The sequence below is a fragment of the Porites lutea genome, chromosome 2 (assembly GCF_958299795.1).
Source record: "Porites lutea chromosome 2, jaPorLute2.1, whole genome shotgun sequence".
NCBI lineage: Eukaryota > Metazoa > Cnidaria > Anthozoa > Scleractinia > Poritidae > Porites > Porites lutea.
Window position 1 is genome coordinate 7,923,040 of NC_133202.1, and position 27,636 is coordinate 7,950,675.

At 38.6% G+C, this 27,636-nt stretch overlaps 3 protein-coding genes across 3 annotated transcripts; 1 reads left to right on the top strand and 2 right to left on the bottom strand.

Moving 5' to 3' along the window:
- Positions 1-527: 527 nt before the first annotated feature.
- Positions 528-8,750, bottom strand: LOC140927609 (plasmolipin-like). Its single transcript, XM_073377286.1, has 5 exons — positions 8,685-8,750; positions 6,809-6,941; positions 5,880-6,068; positions 5,484-5,642; positions 528-3,104 (listed from the first exon to the last, which is right to left on the bottom strand). The coding sequence occupies exons 2-5, from the start codon at positions 6,893-6,895 to the stop codon at positions 2,952-2,954; spliced, it is 588 nt and encodes a 195-aa protein (XP_073233387.1). The 5' UTR covers positions 6,896-6,941; positions 8,685-8,750; the 3' UTR covers positions 528-2,951.
- A 193-nt stretch (positions 8,751-8,943) lies between these two features.
- Positions 8,944-19,913, top strand: LOC140927611 (HAUS augmin-like complex subunit 4). The gene is made up of 8 exons (XM_073377288.1): positions 8,944-9,082; positions 10,662-10,798; positions 11,672-11,803; positions 12,993-13,142; positions 15,167-15,260; positions 15,748-15,887; positions 17,102-17,301; positions 18,666-19,913. Exons 1-8 carry the CDS (start codon positions 9,052-9,054, stop codon positions 18,877-18,879), a joined length of 1,098 nt encoding a protein of 365 aa, XP_073233389.1. The 5' UTR covers positions 8,944-9,051; the 3' UTR covers positions 18,880-19,913.
- Positions 19,914-20,263: 350 nt separating this feature from the next.
- LOC140927610 (uncharacterized) lies at positions 20,264-23,168 on the bottom strand. Its single transcript, XM_073377287.1, has one exon. It carries the CDS (start codon positions 23,033-23,035, stop codon positions 21,560-21,562), a length of 1,476 nt encoding a protein of 491 aa, XP_073233388.1. The 5' UTR covers positions 23,036-23,168; the 3' UTR covers positions 20,264-21,559.
- Positions 23,169-27,636: the final 4,468 nt, after the last annotated feature.

The following is a 27,636-nucleotide window of genomic DNA, read 5'->3' on the forward strand; positions in this document are numbered from 1 at the left end:
ACCGAGATCTGGGTCTCTAGTACATGTAGTTTTCCTTTTAATCGTGCCATTTTCGTTTCTGACCATCCGTTCGACTGGACTTCCGCAGATACGAAAGGAATCCTATACCCTAGGGATTGGGATAAGGTGGAAAAATCCGTCGGGACTGCGGGATTGGGGAACCCCTAAGAGGGACCTTCCTCCACCAACTTATAGTTTTTTCATTTACTGCAATCATCGTCAAAAGTGTTGGGAAGGCTGTTAGTTTTGACCTCTTTTTCTTTTCCTTCTTCCGCCGTTTCTGGCCCAATGTTGAACAAAACTTTAATGTTTGTGCGCGCAATTGTTCTGTTATATCCCAACATTGAAAAGGGGGTAATATTTAGCAAAAAGGAAAACCATCTTTTTTGAAGATTAAATAAAATGAACTTCCGGTAACTTGTACAACCTTCCCAACTACTTTTGTTTGTGGTTGTAGGTTTGAGCCAGGAAAAAAAATCAGTGCCTTGCGGGTACATAAAAGACAGAAAAGAAAGCACACATCAGAATTTTATAGACTGTTAATGCTTAGTCTTTTAGCTTGAAACCATCAAATTATTCACAAAAAGAAATGCATAAATAACAATTTTAAAACCGGTTTCTCAAGTTAAAAGAAAGGGAAAACAAGACATACCTACTCTGATAGTCAATCATGGCCCGTACATATATCTAGCTTAAAATTAATGAGCCTATAACACCTTTGCAGGAAAACAAAATTTTTCAGTGTTTAACCCTTTAAACCCTAAGATCAAAATTTAAATTCTCATTTGTTGCACCTATTTATTTCCTACTGAAGTAGTGGGGAGAAGTTGATAAAATATCAAGCAAATTCATGTTGTGTGGTCATGTCTGTAAATCTCATGACCACTCTGTCTACACAGCATTGATATTACAAGGAGAAATTTGATGCTGATCACTCTTAGGGTTAAAGGGTTAAATGCACCCATTGTTGGGATGCAGAGCTCATTTATGTTTTGGCTGTTCTCTGCGTCCATTATTTTAGTTTAAAATATGGTATGTTTGTACTCAATAAACTAAACTTGCAATATTGAAATATGGCAATTTACAGTTACAGTATGTTGTTAAAGTTATAGTATATAAGGGAAGGACCATTGGAAAATTGAAGGGGGATGGAATATTGGGGGAGACGAGAATTTTTTCAAACATTGAAGGTAGTCTGCCACAGAGATGTCTTTTCTTAATTATTTACTGAGAAACATGTTTCACTTTATTGCTTTTGCCTACCACATGCCTGTCATTTTTTTAATGGCCCATCCCTTACAGCTTGCTAGTGACAACCTTGAGTAGAAGCAAGCCCTATGAGTTTTCCCCACCCCTCCCTGCTAGGGAGAAACGGTAACCTTACCACCCTCCCTGCCACCCTTTTGACACTTCAACTCTGCCTACCAGGCCTAATGACGTTATTCTTCTCAGGGGACAGCACAGCCTCCTTCATTAACTTAACAAAATTCCAATTAAATAATATTAAAAGCCTATTGACAGGCTCACTCGCCGCGGTTGGCGTAGTATCCTAGCTATGCAGACGTTCCTCTGATTCGTCACGCAACTTTCCTCTATTAAGGCGAGAAAGAGTGCGTGATAAGACAGAAAAACGTTTGTGTAGAAGGCCTGGTACCAAGAGTTCACGTGGTCAGACAGACTCGCCGTTTTGAACAGGAAGTAAAGACTTCATCAACTCGTTCGCGGAAACCAAATGGTCCTGCACAATCCAGTAACGTTAGAAGAACTTGGACATTTTGATGGAATTGCAGCGTGTCTGGTCACGTATGATCTATTCATTTTTCACTCAAGACACAAACCTTGATATTCATATTATTTAAGCTACCACTGGTACCCATTTCCTAAAATTGGAACTGCCTCCTCATTAAAGAAATCCTTTTTACTTAAAGAGACCTATTAAAGACTTTTTTTTTTACTTCAAAACTCATAACGGAAGTACTCATGACCCATATCGGTGCAGTTCACCATTTTAGAACGTTTGAGGCTGACCGAAAATTTGCTTGGTTATAGTAAAAGCCTGTACGTCTTACATTCAAGCAAGGTTAAGGAACAAGAGCTGTCAAAAAAGACTTAGGTACCTCTCTGGCTCTCTGGCTCTCTGGCTGTGACATGAGGAAGCTAATTAAATTTATTTCCGGCTTGGGGTTACTGGAAATAGTGATGAACGGATTAAGTAATGTTCTTTTTACTATTCTTACATCAACTTAAAAATTTCAAGAGCAGATTCACTTTCTGAGAATTTTAACGATGCGCTTTACGTCTTATTAAATAAAATTCCTAAAAAGCCATGAAGCTTTTTCCTCAATCGACTTCGCATTGCTCCTTGCTAGGTGATGACATTGAAATTGAGACTAAACACAACTCTGTAGGCCAACAGGGCTTATATATACTCGGTGTAAAAACCTGAGAACCGCATGAGTGACGTAAGATAATTAATACAAAGAAGCCAGTAAGAAGTCAACACAATAGAGCCAAGGATAATAACAGCAAGAAAACAAAGAAAAACTTCACAGGTTTTACACCGACGATGACCCCAAACAAGGTTCAAATATTAACAAAAGAGGAACAATAAGCTTCACAAATCGTCTTAAGTAAGGTAATCCAAGACACTTTTGGATGCTGGATTCCATGCTGTGGATTTTTGATTTTACACCGTGGATTCCAGAATGTAGTACCTGGATTCTAGATTCCAATCATTAGCTTGGATTCCAGATTTCACAAGAAAAACTTTCCTGTATTCTGGATTACTTGTCACAAGAATAACAACTTTCTACATTTGTAAATAAAAGGACGATCACGTTTCATCGTGGACTCTGTATTCAGGTGACATGAACCTACAATTCTCAAAAAGTAAAACCACAATAGTTTTATATAAATTATCAAAGGAAACAGACTTGTATAACCATCTTAAATTAATACGCTGGTTTTTCCGTAGTCTCTGACACTTCGTCAATGTTTTCTCCATCATATCCCGGTGGAGGCTTTGCTGAGCCCGTGTTCCTGTTCTTCATGAAATACAGGAAAGTGTCCACCGCAAACAGTACCATGGAAAGGACACCAAAGGACTAGAGAAAGAAAATCATTATTTTTTGTTAACCATTGAAGTCACTAGAGTGACCGACACCGATTTTCTCCTAACAACATCAGCAGATCAACAAGAGTAAAGATTATGAGAATTAATAAAATGATTGCTTATTAAAAGGGAATATGCTTTGATCTTTTAACAAATTCTCTCAACCAATTTTGAAGAAATGTGTGCAGGCCAGTCTGGAGAATGTGCATGTTGATCTTGGGGCTTAAAGGGTTAAAGAAAGAATGAAGATTCAGCTGTTGGACTATTCAAAATCAAACAAATGTCCTTTGGGTATATTTTATACAAAATCAAAATCAATAGCAACAAATTTCTTAAAAGTTACGCAGATCTTTCAGAACCTGTCCGGATACCTTTATCAGTGATGCTTACAAAGGAGGCGGCAAATAACAGCAAACTTCACTGACGAAGGGATCTGCATGGGTTCTGAACCCTCTGTGAAACTTTCAAGAAATTTGTTGGTGTTGAATATTTCTTTGTAACTTTTTTTTATAAAATTTACTCCAAAGAGCAACTGTTGAATACAGAGAAAACCCCTCTTACAAACATAATTATTTCTACCCTTCTCTGTTTCGCTTTTTTGTTTACTTTTTCTCTTTCCCTTTTTTCAGTTTCTTCTCTGTCTTGCTTATTATCACTATTTTGTTATTTCACCTACCGTAAATTCTCTATTAAGCCTCCCTCTCAAATAAGCCCCCTCCCTCTAACTCTAATAAGCCACCCCCCCTTTTCAGGGGAAGAAAGTTCATAAGCCCCCCCCTAGACTGTATCAATCAACCACGACTGTAAAACTTCGTGTGGACTGATCCTGGATGGTTTATTTACCAACTGGAAGATTGGATTTGATTCTGATCCTCAGCTGCATGACCTAAAACTTCTTGTACTTGAGCTTTTCCACTTTGCAATCTAGTTCTTTATGAAGAACTGATACCAATTGTCGTTTTTAAATTAAATAAGCCCCCCCTCAAAAATAAGCCCCCCGTCTCTATTAAGCCCCCCTCAAATGGGCTTGAAATAAATAAGCCCCCCGGGGGGCTTAATAGAGGATATACGGTATCTTGACACTACCACCACTCCATTTCTCTAGCGATTTAACATTACGTCAAAGGCAGCCTGTGCTGTTTAAGTCTCCTCGTTTCTTAGGGCTTCCTTAACATTTTTTCTGTTATATAGTTCGTTTATGACATCTTACAGAGAGTAAAAGAAAATGGTTAAAGAGCAGGAGGCCGCAACTCATGGTCTCTATGTGCCTGTTTTAGAAAAATGCCCATCTTACAAAGAGTCAAAGAAGTCAAAGAGAATGACTGAAGAATAAAAGGGAGTAACAGCAGGGAGCAACAGAGGTGTCTGATTTAACCCTTTCACTGCCAGAGTGCCTGATGGAGTTTTGTAAGGTGACTATAACTTTCGAGTCTGCAGACCAAATCCTATGATGTGACCATTCAAATGAAAGCTCTCTGCCTGTACTTACACAAGGTGCTGTTTGTTTTTCAAAATTTCACAAAATGAAATTTCGAAATTTGGTCGAAATTTGGCAGTGAAAGGTTTAAGATAGCCTGCAAAAACATCTGTTTCTCCTCGCTCTTTGCCGTTAGGGACATTTCGCGCGGAAGAACGTCTGCGACTCAGCGACAGAAATTCCATACTGATGATGTAAAATCTGTCTGGAATCCAGTCAGAAGAGCTGATTGGTCAACAGAGTAGTTACATTGTTTAAGCTATTGTTTACCAATGAGAGACAAAAGACAAAAGGCCACAAAGGTCAAATGTAAACATGAAGAATCTCTAAAAAAACAGTCAATATTTGTGGAATATAGTCTCTAGAAGAAGCAATTGAGTTTTACTGGAGCTTGTTGGCAGATAAGCAAAACACTTATCAGCACTTATCACAACCAGAAGACAAGTTAAATTTGACAAATTTATATTTGGAAACCCATGAGTACCAGATTCATTATGTAAACATTGATTGGCGTCATCAGTATGGAATTTCTGTTGCTGAGTCGCAGACGTTCCTCCGCGCGAAACGTCCCCAGCGGCGAAGAGCAAGAAGAAACGGATGTTTTCGCCGGCTAGGTTTAAGAAGGTTTGCATTAAGATAGAGTCACCTACAGCTGTACATGTTGTAATATCCAGGGCTGTCATTAAAGGGGGGGGGGGGGGGGTGGCACTGGGGAACACCCCTGGCTACTATGAAGGTAACGCCTGGCTCTTTTCATAAGAACTGAGAGAAGGACTATAGAACAAAAAGAAATTATCCTTAGCTTTTTTATTCCCAACCTACACCAGTTCTTGTGAAATTTTAGCCAGCAACTTGAAAACTTGGTGACAGCAGTGCTATAAAAATGATACTTACTCCAGCTGCTTCAACATTGCCACAAGGTTCTTTTTCACAAATCACGAAAACTCCATCCTTGAACTCCTTTTCATTTCGTCTAAAATAAATGGCGGCATCCAGGACAAGTGCGGAAGAAACAAGTAACAAAAATGCCACGACAGGGGAGAAAATGGTCATCTGTTGGAAACATATGACCATTCATTAAGTTTTAAAATTAATGTACAAATGCCATGTATTTTAATAACAAAAAGTATTCAAATACAAACTATTTTTAATAAGGTGTTGACTCACTAAGCTTTTTAATTCTTACTGTTTTTTGGCTTGGTCAAGTGAAATTTGAGTTGATAGTTTAGCATGTATTTTTTCATAATAAAGACATGACCAAATGAAACTTTTAATCTCACTTGTACTTACAACAAAGTCCCAGTTGATATTGGCAAGTCTCTCATGCAGCCTCAACGCAAAAAGTACATAAATTATGATGACCAGTAACCATGGTGTAATAGTCGCGAAGTAAAAGAAATCAAATCTGCCACCATACAACTCATCTTTGAAGTGTAAAGTAAATCCAGAAAGTGAGGCAAAAGCAATAAGGAGACAAAGCTGAAAGATAACAGAATCACTGCTGGTTATACATGACAGTTACTGTTGAACCTGATCCATTTAGCAGCCACCCTCTATAAAACAACCAGTAATCAAAGTCCTGAAAACTTTGTAGAAAGGAATAATATTGTACAATAATTAGCCCTCTACTATATAAGCAAGCATCTCCATCAAGGTGGTCGCAGCTAGCCACCGACTGGCCATCCTAAAAAAAATTCTACTATTGTTGTCAACTTTATTAAGTCGCCATTAAGCACTTGATACAATTAGTTTAAATGGCTTTATTTTGAAAATATAATGAAGGAAAATACAGAGCAAGATATATAGAAGGTGACATCTGATTGTGGACCAGTAATGCTGAACCCATCGTCTGTTTGTTCCAAAACAAAGTGATATTTCTGCTAAAAATTATGCCTTAATTATGACGAACCTCTACTAAGTGGCTAACCTCCATTAAGCGACCAATTGCCTGTATTCCTAAGGGTGACTGCTAAGCGAAGGTTCAACTGTATTTTTAGCATAATTTTTCAGACTCCCGAGAAGCAGAGCACTCAAGTGCATAGCTTCTGCCAACTATACATAATCATTAAAATCTAGATGAATGCAGGTGTCTTGTCTTGCTTCTTGCTTGACCCTATGATCTGCTGTAAAATGGCATTATAGCAGTTTTTTCAAAACTGTTACATCAGTGATGTAAACAGTATTATTGTGTTTTTTAGGACATAAGTTTTGATACTTACAATTTCAGCAACTTTCAATAAACCTGGTAAGCTTTTAATATACTCTACATCCAGTGTTCCTGAATTCAACCTAAAATTGTCAGCCATGACCAATTGCTTCTCTGCAGTTTAGCAAATGTGGTAAACAGTTTACCTACCATGAACACAACAAAAACACTTGTAAGATGTCAAACTATGCTTATAGCTTTCATTGCTGTTTTTGTTATATAGTGTCACCAGCTGAAGTTGTTGCACTAGAAACTATTTATGTTACATGACATTTGAAGACACTTTGCTAGGTTTAGGGGTATACACCCACCTGAACATTGCTGTAGAATGGTAAATTTGAGATATTGCAAGACCCAAGTTTCAAAATTCAAGCCTGAGACTGAGCAAGTTAGAGACTCTGATCGAGACGCAAAATCACCCAACAAAGTGACTTAATTGCTTTCGAGATTAGGCCAAAATTTTCCAAGACCCACGTTTTTCAAGGAACCATTCTATACCCCTCAGATTTGGTCACTGTTATACAGCAGAATTTGGATTTAAAATTGATAGAGCTGAGCCAATAATAATAGTAACAGAAACTCAAGTTTATATTTATTTGCTATAATAAATCACAACAGATTCCTATCACTCTGAATGATGATTCCACGACAGGTCCTGGGAGTCAACCATTACTTGAACTTGTTCATTTTACAATGTATTTCAGCATTGTATTATCCACTACACTCTTTTTTTTTTTTTATAAGAATATGTATTATAAGAATATCGAGGCTGAAATTTGCGAAATTTTAAGAATATTTTAAGAATAAAGCCGAGGCTGAGATTTTAAAAAGGATAGATATAATTTTGTGTGTTGAAACATCTGTAAATACAATACAATTTTATGTTTTTAACTTAACCGTATAAAATTATTCCTCTCTCTGAACGGCGAAACTAGCCAACAAAACGAAAAAACCTGCACTAGCTATAGCAAAAATGTTCAACGCTAATGACAGTTCGATGAACGGTACATGTAATACATGTACATATACCCCAATAAATTCTAAAAGCTATAATTTAAGAATAATACAAGAATATTTTCAGCCTAAAATCGGCAGAAAAATAAGAATATTCAGCCTGGGCCGGAAAAACAACATTCTTATAAAAAACAAGAGTGTAAAGCACTATGACCTCATATACTATATCTAAATAAAGTGGTTAGATATACTCTGGCTAATGTTTACTTGATGACATCATAACCAGGGTTAAATAAATCATTTTTAAAAAACTGCACGGTTGATGGCGCGTGACATTTATAAGATTATCAATTCAATAATTCCCATCAAATCGTGCCTTACTAAATTTAGACGATTTTTACAGGGTAGGTTGACCGTTGCTATAAAATTATCTGCGGCAGCGTTCAGGGATTAATCCTTCAATGGAAAAATATATTGCAACCTTCTTAAGAACAGACACACAATTTGTCAACAACTATAAACATACAAACGAGAAACGCTTTTCTGATCACAACCGGAAACAAATCGCTAAACGCGCAACGTTGACTTAAAATTAAAATCTACAAGCTTCAGGAAGCTTACATGTATTGATCAAGAGAAAAATTTGGGTAGTTTTTGGGTATGAATTTAGTTCAAATGTCAGGTTCAACATAAGCTTAAAGAATATTCAGCAACCTTATGTCAACAAAACAGACAACGGAAAATCAAGAGTCTTCAGAGCAAGTGTTCTAAAGCCAGCTGAATTGTTATTATTATCTTTTTCGGCAGCTGGGAGCCCCCGGATGGTATAGTAGTAAAATTGGTTGGGCTTGTAACTTTAAGGGAGAGGGCCGATATTTCACGATTATATAAGTAGCATTTCTTTGGAACAGATTTCAAACCAGCAAGAATCTTACCTTGTATGAAAAGGAAGTTCTAACACAACTCTGATCTGTTTCAATACAGCGGTAGCATACATGTATTATTTCATCGATTGTAAACGAGGAAACATACGTATTTGGAGCAATACAAAATGAACTCTTATTGGCTAGCAAAAATATTAGCCAATCAACGTGCTTGTAAGATATGGTTCTTTCAAAAATTAACTATTACCGCTGGCCTCACTTTGGTGGGTACAAAAAATGGCGGCAGATTGGAAGAATGGAGACGTCAGCACGTTGGTATTTGGTTGATTTCCTTATCCTCTAGCTACTTGCATACAGCTATTAACGACAACTTCAAAGTAAATATTACGCATTATATGGAACACTCTCAAAGATAAGGATGATATCAGTGGAGGAAAAAGCAGATAAACGTGAGTGATCTCTTCTATTTTAATAGGTGGTTTTCGTGCATCCTTGGGAGACACAAATAACAATGGTGAAATGAACAAATGCTGGTGCACAAACAAAGCGAGCTAATGAGCGATCTTTTGCTTACCGTCCACCAGCATGGCGACGATGACCACCTATAAAGCATTATTTTACTGATGCTTTATTAAAACATTCATTCTAAGGTGATTTAACTAGTAGGACTATGCTAAACAGTAGAACGATAGATTTGTATCCATTTGCATCTGATCAGGATACCGGTCTGGGTGATCCATTCTTGATTAGGAGACTGAGAGTAAAAGTTCTTTATACACTGTGTGTACGTACAGATGTAAGCAAGTATATCCTTTACCCCCGGCAAGGGCTGCAGGAGACCTACCGAAAGAGTTGGACTTTCCCTGGATCACTTGTGCATTTGTGCATTTCCCCTTCTACAACTGTCTGCCCAAATCCTTGACCTTCTCAAAAACTGTTTGGGTTTCTTGTATATGTCAGAGGTCAAAGTTGATTTCAGGTTTACTAAAAAAAAGTTAACCTACAATACTCGTCACAAATCTTGAAACACTTGTGTGATTTTCCCCTTCCGCAATGTTGATTTGGGTATTACAGTCGTCTCAGTGCTCCAAAATATGCGTGGCTCAACATTGGGGAAGGAGAGTCGCACATTTGACTGAGAATGATGGTGTCAGGAGTGAATGTAAGAAATTTGGAGAAAATTCAAGACAAATGGCTCCTGTTTCAACAATTTGTGACAAGTATTGTAGGTTGACTCTCAATTTCCTTTGTCTTCTAGGGCTAGGAGACATTGGAATTGAGAATCAACCTAGGTTAAATGAAAATTAACCTGAAATCAATTTTGACCTGTAACGTATTGGGAATGATACTACAATACCTTTTTTGGTTATAAGGTTCAGCATTTTGCTGAAGATATTTTGCTTGATGGATACTTATGCGCCTATCATCAGCCATCCCCTGGGACGGACCCCAGGCAAGGGAGGGAACTTTGTAAAGGACCCTGTAAAAGTGCTTAATTTTCCCTTCCTTGATGGCAGCACAGAGCAATCAATGTTAAGAACTCCCCCTTATAGAGGCGTATCATATGCTAGAACATGAAAACACAGTAAATTTGAGATTGCATTATAATGACCCAACTCACATGATAATTAGAAGAAGCATATACAAGAAATAACCTGACAGAAATGGATTTGCATGACAATACCTTGTCGTTTGATTACACAGTCTGTGGAGCCAACCATTATATTCACCATGTGACAAATGGTCTATATATGCCCCTGATTTAAGACAACTTGAAATTGACCAAAGTTCTTTATACAAAGGTCTTGGTTTTCCCCTTGGTGCAAGGATATGGTAAACCAACCCTACCTAATTTCCCCTACCTCCAGGGTAAAATAATATTTCAAATCCCGCTATACCTGTAAGTCCCTGTACAAAGTTATATTTGCCCAGGGTCCCCTCCCCCAGGGGATGGCCAATGATAGAAGCAATAGTTCTAAATCTATTATAACTAGACCATCTGTTTTCTTTGCTTTGCTGATATTTCAGTGAACTCCAGTTTGCCTGTTCATCTGACTTCTTCAAATGTAAAGCAAAACCCAGAATTTGCTAAACTGTTGACATCCTTGACAAGACACCTTACAAACACAGGCATGTCACTTACTGTTCACAAGGACTTGATGCAGGTTAGTGATATAATCGCTTTGAAGCAGGCTTGTGTTTTGGACATTTCTTTTCCTTATTCTTGGATGCTAGATACTATCAATCATTTTTCTGTCTTTCTCTATTTATGGGGAGGGGATTTATAATACTCAAACCTACTACAGTCAACTCTCTCTAAGATGGATACCTTTGGGACCGGCAGTAAGTGTCTGTCTGAGAGAGGTGTCTGTCTCATAGAGAGTCAAATAAAGGGAGTAAAGAAAGGCAGGGACCAACTCTAAGTGTCCGTTTTACAGAGGTGTCCGTCTTATAGAGGTGTCTGTTAAGAGAAAGTCGACTGTAGTAAGTTATATCCCTATATATATGTGCTGATATAAAGGAGGTTATGAGAATACATGTATTAAAGCTCCTCCCCCCCAAAGGCGGGAGAAGCCAGTACTGTTCCAAAGTCCAAAATACACCACAAGAAGACCCATTTGGCTTTAACAGATTGGACAGTTTTAATTACATTTCCCCACATGCTGAACTGATCTCTAAATCTCTGAAGGATAACAAATTTAGTAAAAAAGTTAGAATACAGAAAAGCTGGAAAAAAAGTGTAAAGAAAAGTACAAACTTACCCCTTCCTGGGCTCTACAGTCAGACGGTGTGGTTGATAACTAACAAAACCTAACACTCAAGGGCCAATATTTATGATGCTTGCCTTGCATAAAAATGGTGGTAAAGCAAAACACGGGTGCTGCTACACTTGCTCTTTCTGTAATCAGTAATTCCCTAAGTATAGTCCAAAATGGGAGGTGATGCCCCTGGGGTTTTTGGGTCAGTTGCTGCCAAACATGCAGCATTGATTTCTTTTACATCTGTTTATGCACTGACTATTTAAATGCCATTTCTAGGCTGAAGATGCACTGAAACAGCAAAAGCTTAAGTACTTACAGCTCTTAGCACTTTACTCAGAACTGAAGGAACTGCTCATGGAGTATGACATGAAGAAGCAGGACATTCATCCTGGTTCAACCACTTCACAGGTCAGTCTTGTTTCATTGCATGTAAGGGAATCCAGATTCTTGATCTGTAAAATGTTCGCTTGTGGAATCCACAATCTAGGAAATTTTTGATTGTGGAATAATTTTACAATCCTGGGCTTTGGAATCCAGAATCATGCTCAAGGAATCCGGAATCCCCCAAATGAAATCCAGAATCCAAGTTCCGCTGATAAAGAATCTGGAACCCAGTGCCTGGAATCCGGAATCTACGGTATGGAATCCAAAATCTAAGACTGTCTTGGATTACCTTGCATGGAGTGACTTATTTTATTGCACCCACACACATCTGGTCCACAAGTACTGTAAACCTTTCAAATTCTTTTTAGCACTCATCATAAACTGTTTGATAGACTGACCATGAGTAGTGTATGTTTGGGAAAGTTTGACAGTGCTCTTTTGACATTTCCTGACAAAAGATTGTAAGACATTCTGTTTGGCTGTGCAGTGATTACAGTGAATGTTATGAAGCAAAATAAGATGCTGGCCTTAGATATTCAAAAGGTGAATAACACTATCCCTCAGACAGATAATCTCTTTCCAGTGGATTTAACAATATGGTTCGAACTCTCATTGACCAAACTCAAGTGCAAAGTTTTGAACATTTTGACATCTTTTCTACATGTATGGTCAATACGAATATAAACCATGGAAAAATTATTGTAGAGGGCCAAGTTGTTCGAAGGCCGGTTAGCGCTAACCCAGGGTTAAATTTTAACCCAGGTCTCTTTTTCTTTTCATCAAAAGCATTTTCTCAAAAAATTTTCTCTATTCTACTTAGAGTAACTAATCATCAAATTGTAGACAAAAAGAATTCAACTGAATTTGCTTTTTAAGCTTTCATATCCAAATTCAAATTTTGTACTAACCCTGGGTTATGTTAACCCGGCTTTGAACAACCCGGCCTTTAACAGCCCGGCCCAGTTGTTGATTTCTTTTTTACAAGAACAACAATTGACAGTTTTTGACGTCCATTTTTGCTGAATTTTTTCAATGAATAATACACAAGAGAAATCTGAGAAGAACAAATTGCACCACCGGTACATCATTTCCATGGTCTGTGCTCTCATTGGTCATAGCTATCATCCCATCAAACTGTGAGACATTGCTCGGTTATCGTAAAAAAATAATAATCAGCAGCTCTGTTACAAGAGTGTTTTCATTTCTCACTTAGCTGTATGAAGCTTTGAAGGAGTCCCTGGCTCAGGCTGAAGCAGTTAATTACCTTGATTTCCATCCTGAAGGAGGAGACCAGGCTGCCACGTTTCTTGGGCTTAAAGCTGAACACCTCACTGGTGAATGTCAAAGGAAGTCTTTACATCAGGTATGCAGTGTTCTCCCTAAATTTTAGCTCAGCAGGTAAGGGACTATTCATTGCCAGTAAGGCAAAAAAAAAAAATGCCCCAGAGAAGCACTTTCCTGGGGGAGGGGAGGGAGTAGTGGAGTGAGGGGCATGGCCCCACCCTTGGAGAAGCTAAGTTCTTTGAAATGTCATTCCCTCATTTTAAGACCTATTTTACGTAAATCGGCCATTGTTATCTTTAGACAACAATTTAAAATGTTTGATCCCAATAATTTTACTCTGTCTTCAGAGTTCTCTTTCCAAACTGTGTGACCCTTAAAAAGAAAAGGTACAGGTGTATCTTTAAGTACTTTTCCATATAATTTATTCATTTATTTCCTTGATCAGATAGGATCACAACTTGCGTATTTTTTAAAACTACATAATGTTTAATTTTAGTAAACCTTCAAGCACTGGTTGCAGGCGGTAAGAAGTGTTGCTTCAGGCAGTATTAATTTTACCAGTTACCACCGGATAAGGAGAACACTGCGTATGTTGAATTCCCAAGAGTGACCAACGTCAGTTTTCTCCAGACAATATCAATACAGTCGACTCTCTAAGACAGACTCGTTTGGGACCGGCTCTATGTGTCGGTCTTAGAGAGATGTCCATCTTATAGAGAGTCAACTAGCCTGCGTACTGAGCATCTCCGTGTGGTTTTGGAGCAAAGAATGACCAACAAGAGTCAAAGACCAGGCAAAAAATAGTGTGAGTAAAAGAGCAGGGAGAGGCTGGGGAAGAAAGGAAGGAATTAAACAAGCATTTCCTTCCTTCCCCTCCCCCTCCCCCTCTTTCATTTTTTGGTTCTCATTCCATTTTTCACGCGGCCAAAACCAAAAATCCTGTTCCTTGGTCTTTCCTTGCTCCAAAACCAAACAAAAACGCTTGCTATGCAGTCTAAGAGCCAACTAAAAGGAGTAAAGAAAGGCAGGGACCAACTCTGGCTGTCCATTTTAGCAAGGTGTCCATCTGATAGTAATAGAGGTGTCCGTCAAGAGGGAGTTGACTCGACACAAACAAGAGGAAAAGTTATGAGAATTAATAAAATGAATGCAGAAGAGAAAATGCTTTGATCTTTAATCAAATTCTCTCAACCAATTCTTTAAGGAAATGCAGGGAGATCAGTCTGGTGAATTTGTGTGTGGATATGATTGGCGCTTAAAGGGTTAAGTCCTTTAATAAACCTGACAACTAACTTAAAGCTAACTCAATTAAAGATCATGGTTTCTTATTGCCGGGATTGTTGCTAACAGAGCTGAGAATTTATTTTAATCATTTGTACGATGCCAAGAAGAAAGCAGTGGATTTTGTTTCTTTTCAAGTGTGCTGAGTCACTAATAAGTTCATTTTTCTCTTTCTATAACATGTGTAGAGTAATACCAAGCCATGGAACTAAATAAGTTAAAAGAAAATAAAGCAGCCAAAATTAAAATGCTGGAGAAGGTGACTGGAAGTTTTGTTCAGTGCACTTCAAGGCCTTTTGCAGGGGCGTCATATAAACAGCTGAGACCGTTGCTTCAGAAATTGGTTCTGGCCCTAAGCTTTGGCTAGTCTTGTAAATACCAGGCTGAAAGACAGTCTTGGTTAACCAATCTACCTCTGTAAATCACTTGGCAAACCTGGCTCATGTAAACAGACCCTCTGTATGTCTTAATGCTAATGTGGCTGGTACAATGACTGTGCCACCTCCTTCATTCTTTGTTTGTTTTTTACCACTTTACTTTAAGTTTTTATTGTGAAACACACAAAACCGTGAACACCAGAAATATTTATGGAATGTTATAGTGTTGCAAGAAATAAACCAATAAGGCATGAGATAACTAAACCGCAAACAGCAACGGTAATTTGTTTGTGGTTTTGAGGTTTGCTTGCATATCCTGAACTTTATTGTGTTTGGCCAGTACACAATCAACATTCATGAAAATTTTCATTCGGTCGCAGTTTTCTGAGTTTGACAGTAAAGCTGCTGAGATTTTAACCAGTTGTCTCTGTCTCTGTGCATCAAGTCATTTCAGCAGAACATCATACCTGAACTGGAGTCAAGATTGATGAGCAAGTGTGAAACAGTGGCAAGTTTTCACAAACCAACAAAACAAGTTGGTAAGATTTGATGCTTATAGCTTGCCAGTGGCTTTATATTTTCTAATATTATAATATCTATTTTATCGTTGGGCCATTGGCCATGGGCCATAAACAGTCATGTATGTGATGTAACAGACCTGTCAAATTGGTATGCCCTAATAGACAGTATAATACTACTGATAATGCTCAGTTTTTGACAAATCTAACAGCATTTCTTATACTTTGGGCTCTTCAAGTAAAAAAAAGCCTGGGGGAGTGTAAACAGAAAATGTTGTCACGGGCACATGTAACCACCCTTTGGCAAGAAATGGTCTGTCAGGCAACAGAACATATCGTACATTTTTTTTACAAGTAAATAATTATCTAACTACATCCTAACTAAATCCTTATCCAAATGTCTGCGTTATCAAATGTCACGAAAAAAGGATGACCGAACTGAACTCTACCCACTCTTATTTCTATAGAAGGAATACGTTAAAAATTATTATTTTGGTTTTTATCACAGAAAACGAACAGCTCTCATTTGCAAAAGCCACACAACTGCCAGCGTTCCTTGAAAATGAAAAGCAACTTTTGAAGGAAGAGACAAAGCAGCTTCAGAACAACCGAATACTGAGAGATAAACAATTTAGACAGTTGCATGAGGTATGTTTTATGAGACACTGTGTTTGTTATTCAGTTTAACAGTAACTGAACTTTTTGGAGCTGATACCATAGACTAAGGGTACTTTCCATTAAATTTTGTCAGGACTGACTGGTCAGACCATTCCCATCGTAATGAGAATTTCACTTTCAATAAAAAAAAATATCCTGCCAGATCAGTCAAATCCTAAAATGCATGCACGAAGGAGATGGTTTTTCAGCAAAAACTCTTGGGGAAAGCCTATTTCAATTTCAAAATGACTGGTCTGGTCATGGTTCCGGCCGGCCAATTCTGTCTTTTGAAAAGTGTCCTAAGATTGCACCCACCCCAATACCGTTTCAAAACTTCCACTTCAACCTGTTTCAACCAGTTTAAATGAATCAGGGAGATCTTAAACAGAAGGTTCTGAAGTTATATCAGCCTCTATGTGAAATTAGAAAATACCAACTGTGAAAGCAACAGACATGTACAATAGTGAGAAATTCGTTAGAGTGTCGTAAAACCAAAACCAAAGTAATTACTCTAGCCAATCACATAGGACACAGACAATACATTGAACCAATCAAAACTCGAAGTAATTACATGTGGCTGACGCAAAGCGCGGGAAAATGCATGCGAGCGCGTCACATTTGGCTTTGGTTTTACTTCTGATTGGATGAAAAGGTGGCGCGAATCTTTTAAGCCAATCGCATCGTGTAGAAAGTGCAAAACCAATTACTTTTCGACACTCAAATGAAAACCGCTCTATCATAAGGTAGTTTCTACTGTTTCTAATCGCTGCCAGGTTAGATTAATTGGCCGGCCCAGCGGCAAGCCATCTGAGTTCAAACTCCTACCGGAAAAATACCCAGGGTCAAAGTGCTACCTTCGAAATGACATTTGCAAACAGTTAGACTTTAATGCGTTACCAGTGAACCGCTGCTTAACCTAGCTCCCGTCTCACAACCCTTGCTCATTTAAAAAAAGTGGAATGTTTAACAACGCACATAATGTTCAGTCAAAAGAGTAGGGGACCAACCAGTGTGGTGGTCTAATTCAATTGAACGGCTTCTAAGCAAATGAGATCACACCACGCATACAGCAGACTTCGTGCTAAGTGCAGGAACCCTCACTCAGATCTTAGAACCGTGCGCGTACAAGGCAGTTTTTCCCTTTTAGAGTACTGCTAAGTTCTACGGTATTGCATTTTGAATGTTTATTTATACCTTAAATTCAGGTTCTGATGCAGTCTCTTCAAACTCTTGAGAAACTGATAGCAGATCACAGATTACAGTCTCAAGCCAAGTACGATCGTGTTACAGCTGAGTGGCTGACTGCTAAATGTGACGCCATGTGTCTTAAAGTCAGAGTTCTACAGAATCAGATGATTAGAGATACCTATACCCCAGAAGCTATCGAGGCGCTGAAAAAAATCAAGTATGTGGTAGATTAGGCATAAAAATACCTGATCTGCTTTTTACCTGGCGTGAAAAGAAATACATGACAAATGGCTTTGGTTGCTAAGCTTCTTAATAGGCAGATTTAGCAAAGACAACGCATTGCCAAATGAGAACGCAAAAGCGCACGGAAAGGACTGGAGCTGACTTCTTGGTGCCTTCAATTTGCCGGTCTGCCAATGGCCAGTTCGGGTTTTAGAACTGCGCGCGCTGTATTTACTCTGGCGGGAAGCCAGTGGTTTAGCCCCCCCCCCCCATGAGTTAGCCCACCATGACATCGAATTCGCCTAGTACTGAATTAGCCCCTCAGTTAGCCCTTAATAGCTATAGAATGAACTACGCCATCCATCAGCCGTTTCCAATCACTTTGTACTAAAGATAGCTTCGACTTCAGCCATTAGGCTAAAACGAACTAGGGGCGAACTCGCTGATGTTCCTGTTGTCTCGTTATCTTTGCTAACTCTACCTATTAAGTTTTGTTGAGGCCTGTATATGCAAAGGCGATTTTTGTTTCAACAAATGAGGGAAAATAATAGATTTTTGGAGGTTTGTAGTTGCGAATCGCGCCGCCAACGCTTCTAAGAACCTACTCTTTCGCTTAGTTTTATCCGATTTTTCGACGAATTATGCGCGAGAGTTGATGAAAACCTTTCGTAGGTCTCTTGGCGGATGGGCCGTTAATTTAGATGCGCGGCTTACGATAATGGCGGGTTACAAGTCAGTGCTTAAATATAGAAAGTCGTTAGAAAATCGCCACGAAATTGTACGACTATCTCTATCTCGTGTATAAAGGGGCGTCAAAAATTCGTGCTACTTTAATCTGAAACAATCACAGATTAATCTTAAATGTAATGCTCGCACCAGTTTGCTGATGCTGGTTAACTCGAATTAACAGAAATAGGCGGAAACTACATGTACGGCTGTAGCTACCGTACTATTCAGGGCCTAAATCTACAGTCTCAGTCAAAATTGTTTGGACACTTAACTGTCTTCTTACCCTCCCAATGCTGTTGTGCAAGATTTGGTGAGTTAACTGCAATAAAAAACATTGGGAGGGAGAGGAGACGGGCTAGAAGGAAAAAAAAAAACAGCGTTCGGGGAATTGTCCCTACTATTTTTATCTGAGACTGTAGTTGGTAATTGCAACTGATATTTTTTCGCTTGAGAAGGTCTGGACCACCTACTAAGACTCTCCCTTTATGACCTTTATTTAAGAGAATTTCTGTTGAGCAAACCAAATATCAAGTCTTACCACTTTACATTGTTTACATATTTTCACGCAAATTGAAATCTCTAAGGTCTATGTTGAGAGTCTAAACTATCGCGGGTATTCTGTTATTTCAGGGCTTACTTAAAAGACGCTGAGGAAGAAAGCAGTGCAGAGCTACACCGTCTCACTCAAACGCTTCTGGCTTACGAGTCAGTTGGCATGGGTTTTGACTCCCTTGTGCAGCAATATACAACACTTATGGCCGAGATTGACAACAAGAAATGGGCTCTGAGTGAACTCAGGCAAACACAGGACTATGACTTGAGCGATTTATGGAATCAACGGTGATAAAACTAATCATACTGAACAAAAATCCATAATTAAACTTGGGCAAAGTTCTACGAAACGTAAATGAAAAACTGGATGAGAATTCGAAAGAAAGAAACTTTTATGGGTGGGATAGTAAATGAGAAATTAGTTAATGGTTTTAACCCGTTCTGAATTTTTCCAGTCACACTAGCCCTAATCATTTACCTTTTTTCTACTGTGTATAAGCGGTTGTCTTGAATTTATAGCGTAGACTTGAAAAGTATTATTGCGGGCGACAGGGGAAGCCTGCAATCTCCAGGTTACTATTACGCATGCTTGGCACGTATGTAGCCAGCGTTCGTTTGGACTTCCACTAAATGAATGCATGGCACGCTATCTAATCTCGCGCGTTTTTGGCCTTCTATCACGTGAAACTTACGCAGCAACGTTGGAGCAACAGCGTTTTTGAGGGCTGAAACTCGCCCGCATTCCCTAACCTTTGGTTATTACCAGTTTATCTGCTAAGGGCCTAGGGCCCGTTTCTCGAAAGTCCTGATAATTAACGGGCCCGGTAAGCTGTTGCCGTGTGCATTAAAGATCGAGGTTTCAATAGTTTCGCATCTAACATGATAAAACTATTAGTTAATGAAACGAAATGAAGAATTTTGCTAGCCAGGACCCGCGGTCTTATTGTACCTATTTCGATTTGAATATTTGATTTCGGGCCCGAAAAGTTACCGGAACTTTCGAGAAACTGGCCTCTGTTTACAAGGACGTGGGAGACCCCAGTTAGGTGAGGTAACCCCCTTAGGTGGGATAACCCGCCTGTCCATATAATCTCTCATTTTAATGTGATCACGCTTACATGATAGGTGGGGTGACCCGCCACATGTTACCTCACCTATCTGAGGTCCGCCACCTGCATATAAACAGGCCCTAAAATAAACCCTTTTAATGGAGATGTGAGATTGCCTTAAAACCGTGTCTAGGTTAGTTTTCGTTAACTTGACCATCACCATCACTCTTTGTATCTCTGCTGTAGCATGTTTAAGTCAGTCACAGTACAAAGATGATTTGAGTAGCTTTGGGAGTAAATAGAAAGGTTTCCCGGCAACTGCTTGTCGTAAGTGATTTTGCTGACTACCCTGAGCTCGTTGCCTTTGTGGTTGACTGGAAACATCTGGCGCCACTTAATTGACCAATCAAAGAAGACCAAAATGGAAACGTTCCCGCTCCTGGGCCAGGCTACTTCTCTATACAGTCACTGAAGTGATACGTTCACTTGAATACTTCACTTTGATGAAACACAATGATGACTTTGGTTTTGCCCTTAAAGGGCATTCAGTGGAAAAGCGCTCAATCGTTTGACCAACACTGCACCAGAACTCTGTGGTCATAGTATAGAAAACTTACGACAGATAAATAAAAAATTAAATCATCATTTCTGGTTTATTTCTCTGAAAACCGGGTCAGTAGAGGCCTTTAGATTCGAGGACCATGACGACTACGAGCACGAGATATCACACTTTATTACACACTTTATTATTATTATTATTATTATTATTATTATTATTATCATTATCATTATCATTATTATTATTATTATTATTATTATTATTATTATTATTATTATTATTATTATTATTATTAACAAGCTACATTTACATACTGAGTCCATTTCCGCCCGCAAATAGCAGGTGCTAGTCGAGGCGGATGGAGATAATAGGTACAGCAGTCAGTAATTAATTAATAAAGAAAGAAAGAAAGAAAGAAATAAATAAATAGATTTATATAAATAAGTGAAATAAAACTTAAGCATAAATTAATAACATTTACAAAATCAACTACTTGAAACTCGTAAAATTAACTGCGACACTGAACTAAGATATGTATACGATATGTATACTTAACAAATTAAACTCTGTATTTGAATGGGCGATTCGACATAATCGTCCTCGGCCTCTAATAACGAAAATAACATGTCACTGATATGTTTTTTGAAAGCTCTCTTGGGGAGTTGACAGTTACAGTTTTTCCGCGAATTCTCAAAAAAAATACACCCGGGAAAGCTTCATTTTACCTTTTACACCCGGAAAGTTAACACGGTTGTTTTTATTGAAGAAGGTTAAACCTCTCTCTTCTCTTCAGATTTGATTGTGTTCATTTTCCAGCCTTAAGGCTATTTTTTCCTTTCCTTCAAACAGGTACAGTTCCTACTTTATGAAGCTTTTTTATGTTACTTTCATCGTTCTCCTCTTCCTCCTTCTCATCATCATCGCTTCCGTCACCATGATCGTCGTCATTGCATTATTAGTATAGGAGTATAGGTAATAGCGTGATTTGTAGTGATATTTGGCATAAATACCACGAGTCATATTTCAAAATTGTTTTACGTAATTTCACGAGCAGCTAGGCGAGTGAAATTTGAACAATTTTGAAATATCGCAAGTGGTATTTATGCCAAATATCACGTACAAAACATGCTATTATTTGATTATACTGCTACCCACGAAAGGTTTGTAATTTTCACGTGTAGGTATTTCAAATTCAGCTGAAATACCACTGGTCTAAGCCAATCAAATGGCAGACATTTCTCATGTAGTAGTCTAAAAACTATGATATATGTTATTGTCAGAGTTAATTATGTGTTTTATATTACGCTAAGCATGTGTTGTTAGTCAGTGTTTTAACACCGCAAATGTCATGAAATTGAATCAAGTCACCTCACGCAAGCTTGTTTTATGACTTCCAAAGTCGAGTCAAATACTTCTTCAGCTTGTGTCTTGGTTGTGACATGTGGGAAATACTCCACGGCCCAGTAAAGTCGCCCATCTACTGTCATGATGTTATTTCCAAACAGGTGGCTTGTCTTTGTGCCTTGCAAGCCAAAATACGAGCCAGCAAACTTGTAACGCGGATCATCTTCTGCTTGCTCCGTCTGCAATGCTCCGCAGTTGGTTATGTTAAGGATCTGGACTCTACGACCCTCGTTAAAATCAATGTTGGACATTTTGCAGTAGGATCGCACATCTACACAGTGATATAACTTCGTTAGATTTCGATACTTTCCAGAATCCAGCTGCGCGTGGACGTCGCGAGTACATGCACGCGCGAACTCCCAGAAGCCTTGCTTGTCGTTTGACTCAACCGGAGGCACGGCAATTGTCAAACCACTGGCGGTGACGTAGGCACCAAATTCTTCGCTGCTGACCTTTGGCTCGCATTCTCTTCGTAAACTGATGGTGTAAGATGATTCCAGTGGCACTGCAGTTTTCAGATCGTGTTTCCCTCGGTGTAGAATTCGCGCAATTGCGAGATGCGTGGAAGCAGTAATTGCGCCGTGCACCGTGCACTTATTTTCCTTACAACTCTTGATCAGCAACTTGGTTTCTTCTTCAGAGAGACTTCGAGCTAAAAGACAAGTCTTCTTGGTCGCAGATGGATCTTTTTTTGCCACTGGGGGATAAATGGACAGAAACAAATTCTTAGGCTTGACAAGAAACGCTTTGGTTCGCTGGAGCTTGAAGAAACTCGAGAACAATATCTTCTCTTTTCTGTCTGGGTGAACTGCATCGACCAGTGATTCCAATGGAGGCCGGATAGGAAGGCTCTTGGCTTCAACTTCTTGGCCGCTGCTGAGGGAATTGATAAATTCCAGTAGTTGTTTTTGAAGCGCAAAAATAGAGAGCGCATCACAGATGACGTGTAGAAATGTGAATACCACCGCGTTTTTGAATTTTCCCTCGCGGAAAGTTTCTTTCAGTAGTCTAGCGCGCCACAAAGGCCCTCTAGTGATGTCAAACTCATAACCGTTTAGTTCTGCCTCGAAGCCTTGTATCCAGTTATCGGCTGTTGTATGTTTCAACAGTTCAAAATCAACTTTATGGTGGTCTTCCATTTCTTCAAAGTACACTCCATCGGTGGTTTCTTTTATCCTCATTCGCAGCAATGGATACCGTTTAGGCAGAAGGCCAAGTGCTTTTCTGAGGTCATCTTGATTTAGTTCTTGCGTAGAATCGACCAACAGAGCAGACGTTACGGTCCCCCATTCATTGATCCGTAGCCTTTCCAATAAAACTCGTTCTGTTAATCCTAAAAGCCTCGATGCGTTGCTCGTATTGTCCATGTGCTCGTGTTTTCTTTCCACTTGAGGTTCAATTGCTTCCACTCCAACTTTGCCCATGTTATTTGCCATTTGCTCTAGTAAAATAAACACCCGTATAGTAATTTTAAAAAGGCGTCGGGTTTGCTTGTTGTTACACCTACTTCTGATGCTGTGTGAGATGTTGACACTGTATTTATACCGTAACAAAAATGTAAATCCTAATTTTAATTGGGATTTGCATTCCTTGTTCTACCAGAATGACAACACTAAATTATCATGCAGTCACGTAGCCTCTTGGGACTTCGTCACACCTTCCGTGGGGGTGGAAGGCGTAAAGAATCCAAAAGAACGCCTGCGTAAGAGCTTAAAAAAAATCTTTACATTAATTTATGTAACTAAAAACACACGAATAAAGAGATAGAAAGAACTGAAATTGAAAAAGTAATGAATTCTCTCGGAATAGAGCTCCTTGGCTTCGAAAAAAATCACCGCTTCTCTTTTAACTTCTTTTGTTTTTAATTTTGCATATTGGCATGCAAGGTCACTCAACGATAAAATTATGGCGTCACATGTTTTGTTGTGACGTTGGTATTTGAAAATCCTTAAATAAGAATGACCGAGACAAGGTTTCATGAGCCCGCGAGACTGAGCACGCCACCCAAACCCTTGTTTTCACTAAAACCGCTGGATGCCAACCTTGGTGAGGTCATTGTTATCTAAGTTAGGTTACAAAACGCGATAGTCAACGTTATGACTAAGCACTGGTTTGCGAGGTATCAGACGAGACGTCGCAAAATTTTATCGCCGGTCAAGAGAGGGAAAATAATCGATGTGGATTAGGGGCCTGTGTGTGGAGTTAACACTTCGGGAAAATTATTTGAATAATAATTCGAATTTTTTAGAAGCTTGATCGAAGTGTTGTTATGAATAAGTTCCAAGCACGCAGTGTTCGTCAAGTTGTTCCTACAGACAATAGTTTTTATACTTCAAGAAGAACTGACAAACAATAGTTGTACGTCTAGAAATGACGTCATTTTGTAGACAATTGTTTTACCCACGCGAGAAACAAGTTTCTTCTGCTTAACCCAGTTAAACCCGACAGTCAGATAAGTAATCAGTAATTATCAAACAAGTCGAGGGTTGTCCAATAAACCCGCAATGTAACGGTCCGTATTATCCATGTCACGATCCGTACGGACCGTAAGGATTTAATTATGGCGTACAGTCCGTAAAGGGCCGTTTACGGTCCGTAATTTGCATCTCATTAGTGGGAATATTTTCATGGCAAGAGTGGAGATATACGGTTTGTCGAGCCGTACAGACCGTACGGATCGCAAAAGTGATATAAGGTCCGTAAATTGCATCTCATTAGAGGTCATACACGGTTTGCCGATTCGTACGGACCGTACGGATCGCAAAAGTGATATACGGTCCGTAAAGAACCTTGTTACAGTCCGTTAACTGCATCTCTTAGTGGGAATATTTTCATGGCAAGAGAGGTCATATACGGTTTGTCGATCCGTATACGGACCGTACGAATCGCAAAAGGGATATATAAAGAACTTTTTATGATCCGTAAATTGCATTTCATTAGTGGGACTTAAAACATTTTCATGGCAAGAGTGTTCATATACGGTTTGTCGAGCCGTACGGACCGTACCGATCGCAAACGGTCCGTAAAGAACTTTTTACGGTCCGTAAATTGCATTTCATTAGTGGAACTTAGAATATTTTCATGGCAAGAGAGGTCATATATGGTTTGTCGATCCGTACGGACCGTACGAATCGCAAAAGTGATATACGGTGACTATTTTAAACTTTTTTTTACGCAGAATCCAAATGATGTGAACTAAATTTCTGTTGAAACTAAGTAGAGCATTTGCACTTTTCACACGTTTAATTTGACGCAAACGTAGTTTTTATGAACTGTCATGGACGGGACAAAACCAAATATGCTATTTGTTTAGGTCTCTTGTCGTTGTGTCAATAGTAAAAAAATTACAAATAGGGAGTTTAAACTGACTTCAGTAAAAAGAAACATATACATATTTGAACTCACACTCACTGACCTCGGTCGTTTTGCTGATATGCAGAGTCCTCACACACCGTTGACTACTTTTTTCCTTTTGCTTTCGTTTTCTGAACTTGCCCTTGGGTTGCAAACGATGACCAGCGCTAAGAATCTAAAGATATTTAACCTGCGAAAAACGCTTTATGATCAATGTAGACAACAGGAACATAATTTCTTGCATTTAAATGTAAAATAAGACTATTACCCCCGGGGGGGGATACTCCCGCGAATTTTGGATAGGGGTGTGCCGCGAAGGTCCGTAAACCCTAACCCTATTTAAGGACTAAGAAAGCAAAAACTGATACTGTACCCTTTTTAAGGCCCAAAGCCGAAAAATGACACCCTATTCAAGGAAAAAACAAAATCATTCATAGCATGAAAAGGAAAACTTTATTTCTTCTCTGTAACATTGGATGTATAGCGTCAAGCATAAAATACTAGAATACTTAAACGGATACATCAAGTTTAAAAAAAACCATTCGCTTAGGCGGGCATTTTCACACTGCAATATTAGATAATACAATTAAGCTACCCTATCTAAGGACGACACCAGGGACACAGAAACAAAAGGGTCAAAAAAGATACCCTATTTAAGGACCGAGAACCTCAAAAACCATACTCTACTCCGCCGCACGTACCTATAAAGCCCATATATGGGAGTACCCCCCCCCCCCCCCTCTTGGGCTATTACCACCTTTTTGTGTAGGAAAAAATGTTCGAATCACATAATTTGAACTAAATTTCAAAGGAATTTAAGTAGAGCATTTGCATCTTTCACATATTTCATTCGGACACAAATGTGGCTTTTATGAACTTCCGTTCTCTTTCGATTGTCGCTATGTCAGTAGCAAAGAAATAGGAGGTAGTAGGCAGGTTAAACTTCGGTAAAAAGTAAAACATATATATATATATATATATATGTATATTGTGTTAAAGAAACGGTACCGTAAGAAAGCTGTTTTTTTATACTGATATAGATTTGTAAAAGACGGCTTTTTTACAAAAATATATTTTGTAAAAAATATATATTTAAAAAAATAATAAAATAAAAGTAAAAATATATATTAAAAAATATTTTTGTAAAAAACGGTCATACTCTAAATGTTGCTGGCGAATTCAGCTTGTGTTCATATTAAAGTTGTTCAGCCTTTACAAGGCAGTTTTCTGGCTTTTTTCTCGATCTCTCAAATAAAACACGCATTGCCGTACGTTACAGATCGATACAGACCTTTATAGTCCTTAATTCTTATAAACAAATCGGCTGCTGTTTTTATGGCCTTACAAGTTGCTCTTTGTATTGCAAAAATTAGACTAACAAGCGAGGGTATGTACGCTTGTAGCTCCTTTTGCTTGATTAGCCGACTAAACATGTTCCTACATCATGCTGGAAACTTAAGTTGTAACGCAGACATGACACTCTTGAATGCATCAACATGGATTTCAACATTGCATGAATCCCGTGATAGAAATCTAGCGCAACATAATACAAGAAATTGCCTAACAGTTGCTGTCGTTCTTAATACCGACTAGTGTCAGAACTGTGTGCACGTGCAATGCTCAATTTTTTTAAAAATTTGTGTCATTTGTGTTATTTGTGTCTGCAACAGTGTTGTGCCCTTGCAGAAACAAATGACTCGCGTTATAGCCAAGTGTTTTGTTGACAGTTAAACCGATTATTGCAGCTGATAGCCTTGGGAAAATAGATAAATGATACAGACCAATATTCTGTACAGTTTTCGGCTTGAACAAAAGTAGCAATGAAGGAAAGAATAGAAGGCTTTGGTTGCTGCAAGAGATTGTGAATAGCATTGCTTATAAATAAGACAACTAATATGAAGTTACTGCCGTATGTGACTTCGGCCAATAAGCATAACAAATGAAATTACTGCCCGTTCCTTCTTTGCATGTTAAAGAAAACAGCCTGTCTTCGATAGATGGGTTTGTCAAATGGTCTGAAGGGAGAGCATGAAGCTCCTTTTTTCACGAAAATTTATTTGTGTAAAAATATATTTTTGTAAAAAAGCAGTATTTTTACAACCATTCAATTTGTAAAAACATAGCTTTTTTACATAAAAATGACGCTTTTTTACAAGAACCGTTTTTTATGCAACATATATATATTTGAACTCACAATCACTGACCTTGGTCGTTTTGCTGATGCAGCGTCCTCACACACCGTTGACCGCCTTTTTCCCCTTTGCTTTTGTTTTCTAAACTTGCGCTTGCGTTGCAAACGATGACCAGCGCTAAGAATCTAAAGACAATCAGTTAACTTGCGAAAAACGCTTTGTGACTAATGTAGACAACAGGGAACATGAATTCTTGCTTTTAATTGTAAAATACGACTATTTTTAAAATTTTTGTGTAGGAAAATATGTTGTAGTCACAAAATTTGAACTAAATTTCAAAGGAAACTAAGTAGAGCATTTGCGGCATTTTTCACATATTTAATGTGACGCAAATGTGGTCGGTTTTATGAACTTCCACAGAGAAAACAAAACCAAATTTTGTTTTTTAGGCCTCATTTGATTGCCCCTGTGTCAATAGTAAAAAAATAGAAGTAAGCAGTTTTAAACAACATCTATTTGAAGTCACACCCACTGACCTCGGTTGTTTTGCT

Excerpts from the sequence above, each read along its gene's own strand:
- LOC140927609 (XM_073377286.1), bottom strand. The coding sequence starts at position 6,895 with ATGGCTGACAATTTTAGGTTGAATTCAGGAACACTGGATGTAGAGTAT. Across the intron at positions 5,643-5,879 it reads ATATCAACTGGGACTTTGTT|ATGACCATTTTCTCCCCTGT; the intron begins GTAAGTACAAGT and ends TGTTTCCAACAG. Across the intron at positions 3,105-5,483 it reads GCAATGTTGAAGCAGCTGGA|TCCTTTGGTGTCCTTTCCAT; the intron begins GTAAGTATCATT and ends TTCTTTCTCTAG.
- LOC140927611 (XM_073377288.1), top strand. The coding sequence starts at position 9,052 with ATGATATCAGTGGAGGAAAAAGCAGATAAAC. Across the intron at positions 10,799-11,671 it reads TTCACAAGGACTTGATGCAG|GCTGAAGATGCACTGAAACA; the intron begins GTTAGTGATATA and ends TGCCATTTCTAG. Across the intron at positions 13,143-15,166 it reads AAAGGAAGTCTTTACATCAG|TCATTTCAGCAGAACATCAT; the intron begins GTATGCAGTGTT and ends CTGTGCATCAAG.
- LOC140927610 (XM_073377287.1), bottom strand. The coding sequence starts at position 23,035 with ATGGCAAATAACATGGGCAAAGTTGGAGTGGAAGCAATTGAACCTCAA.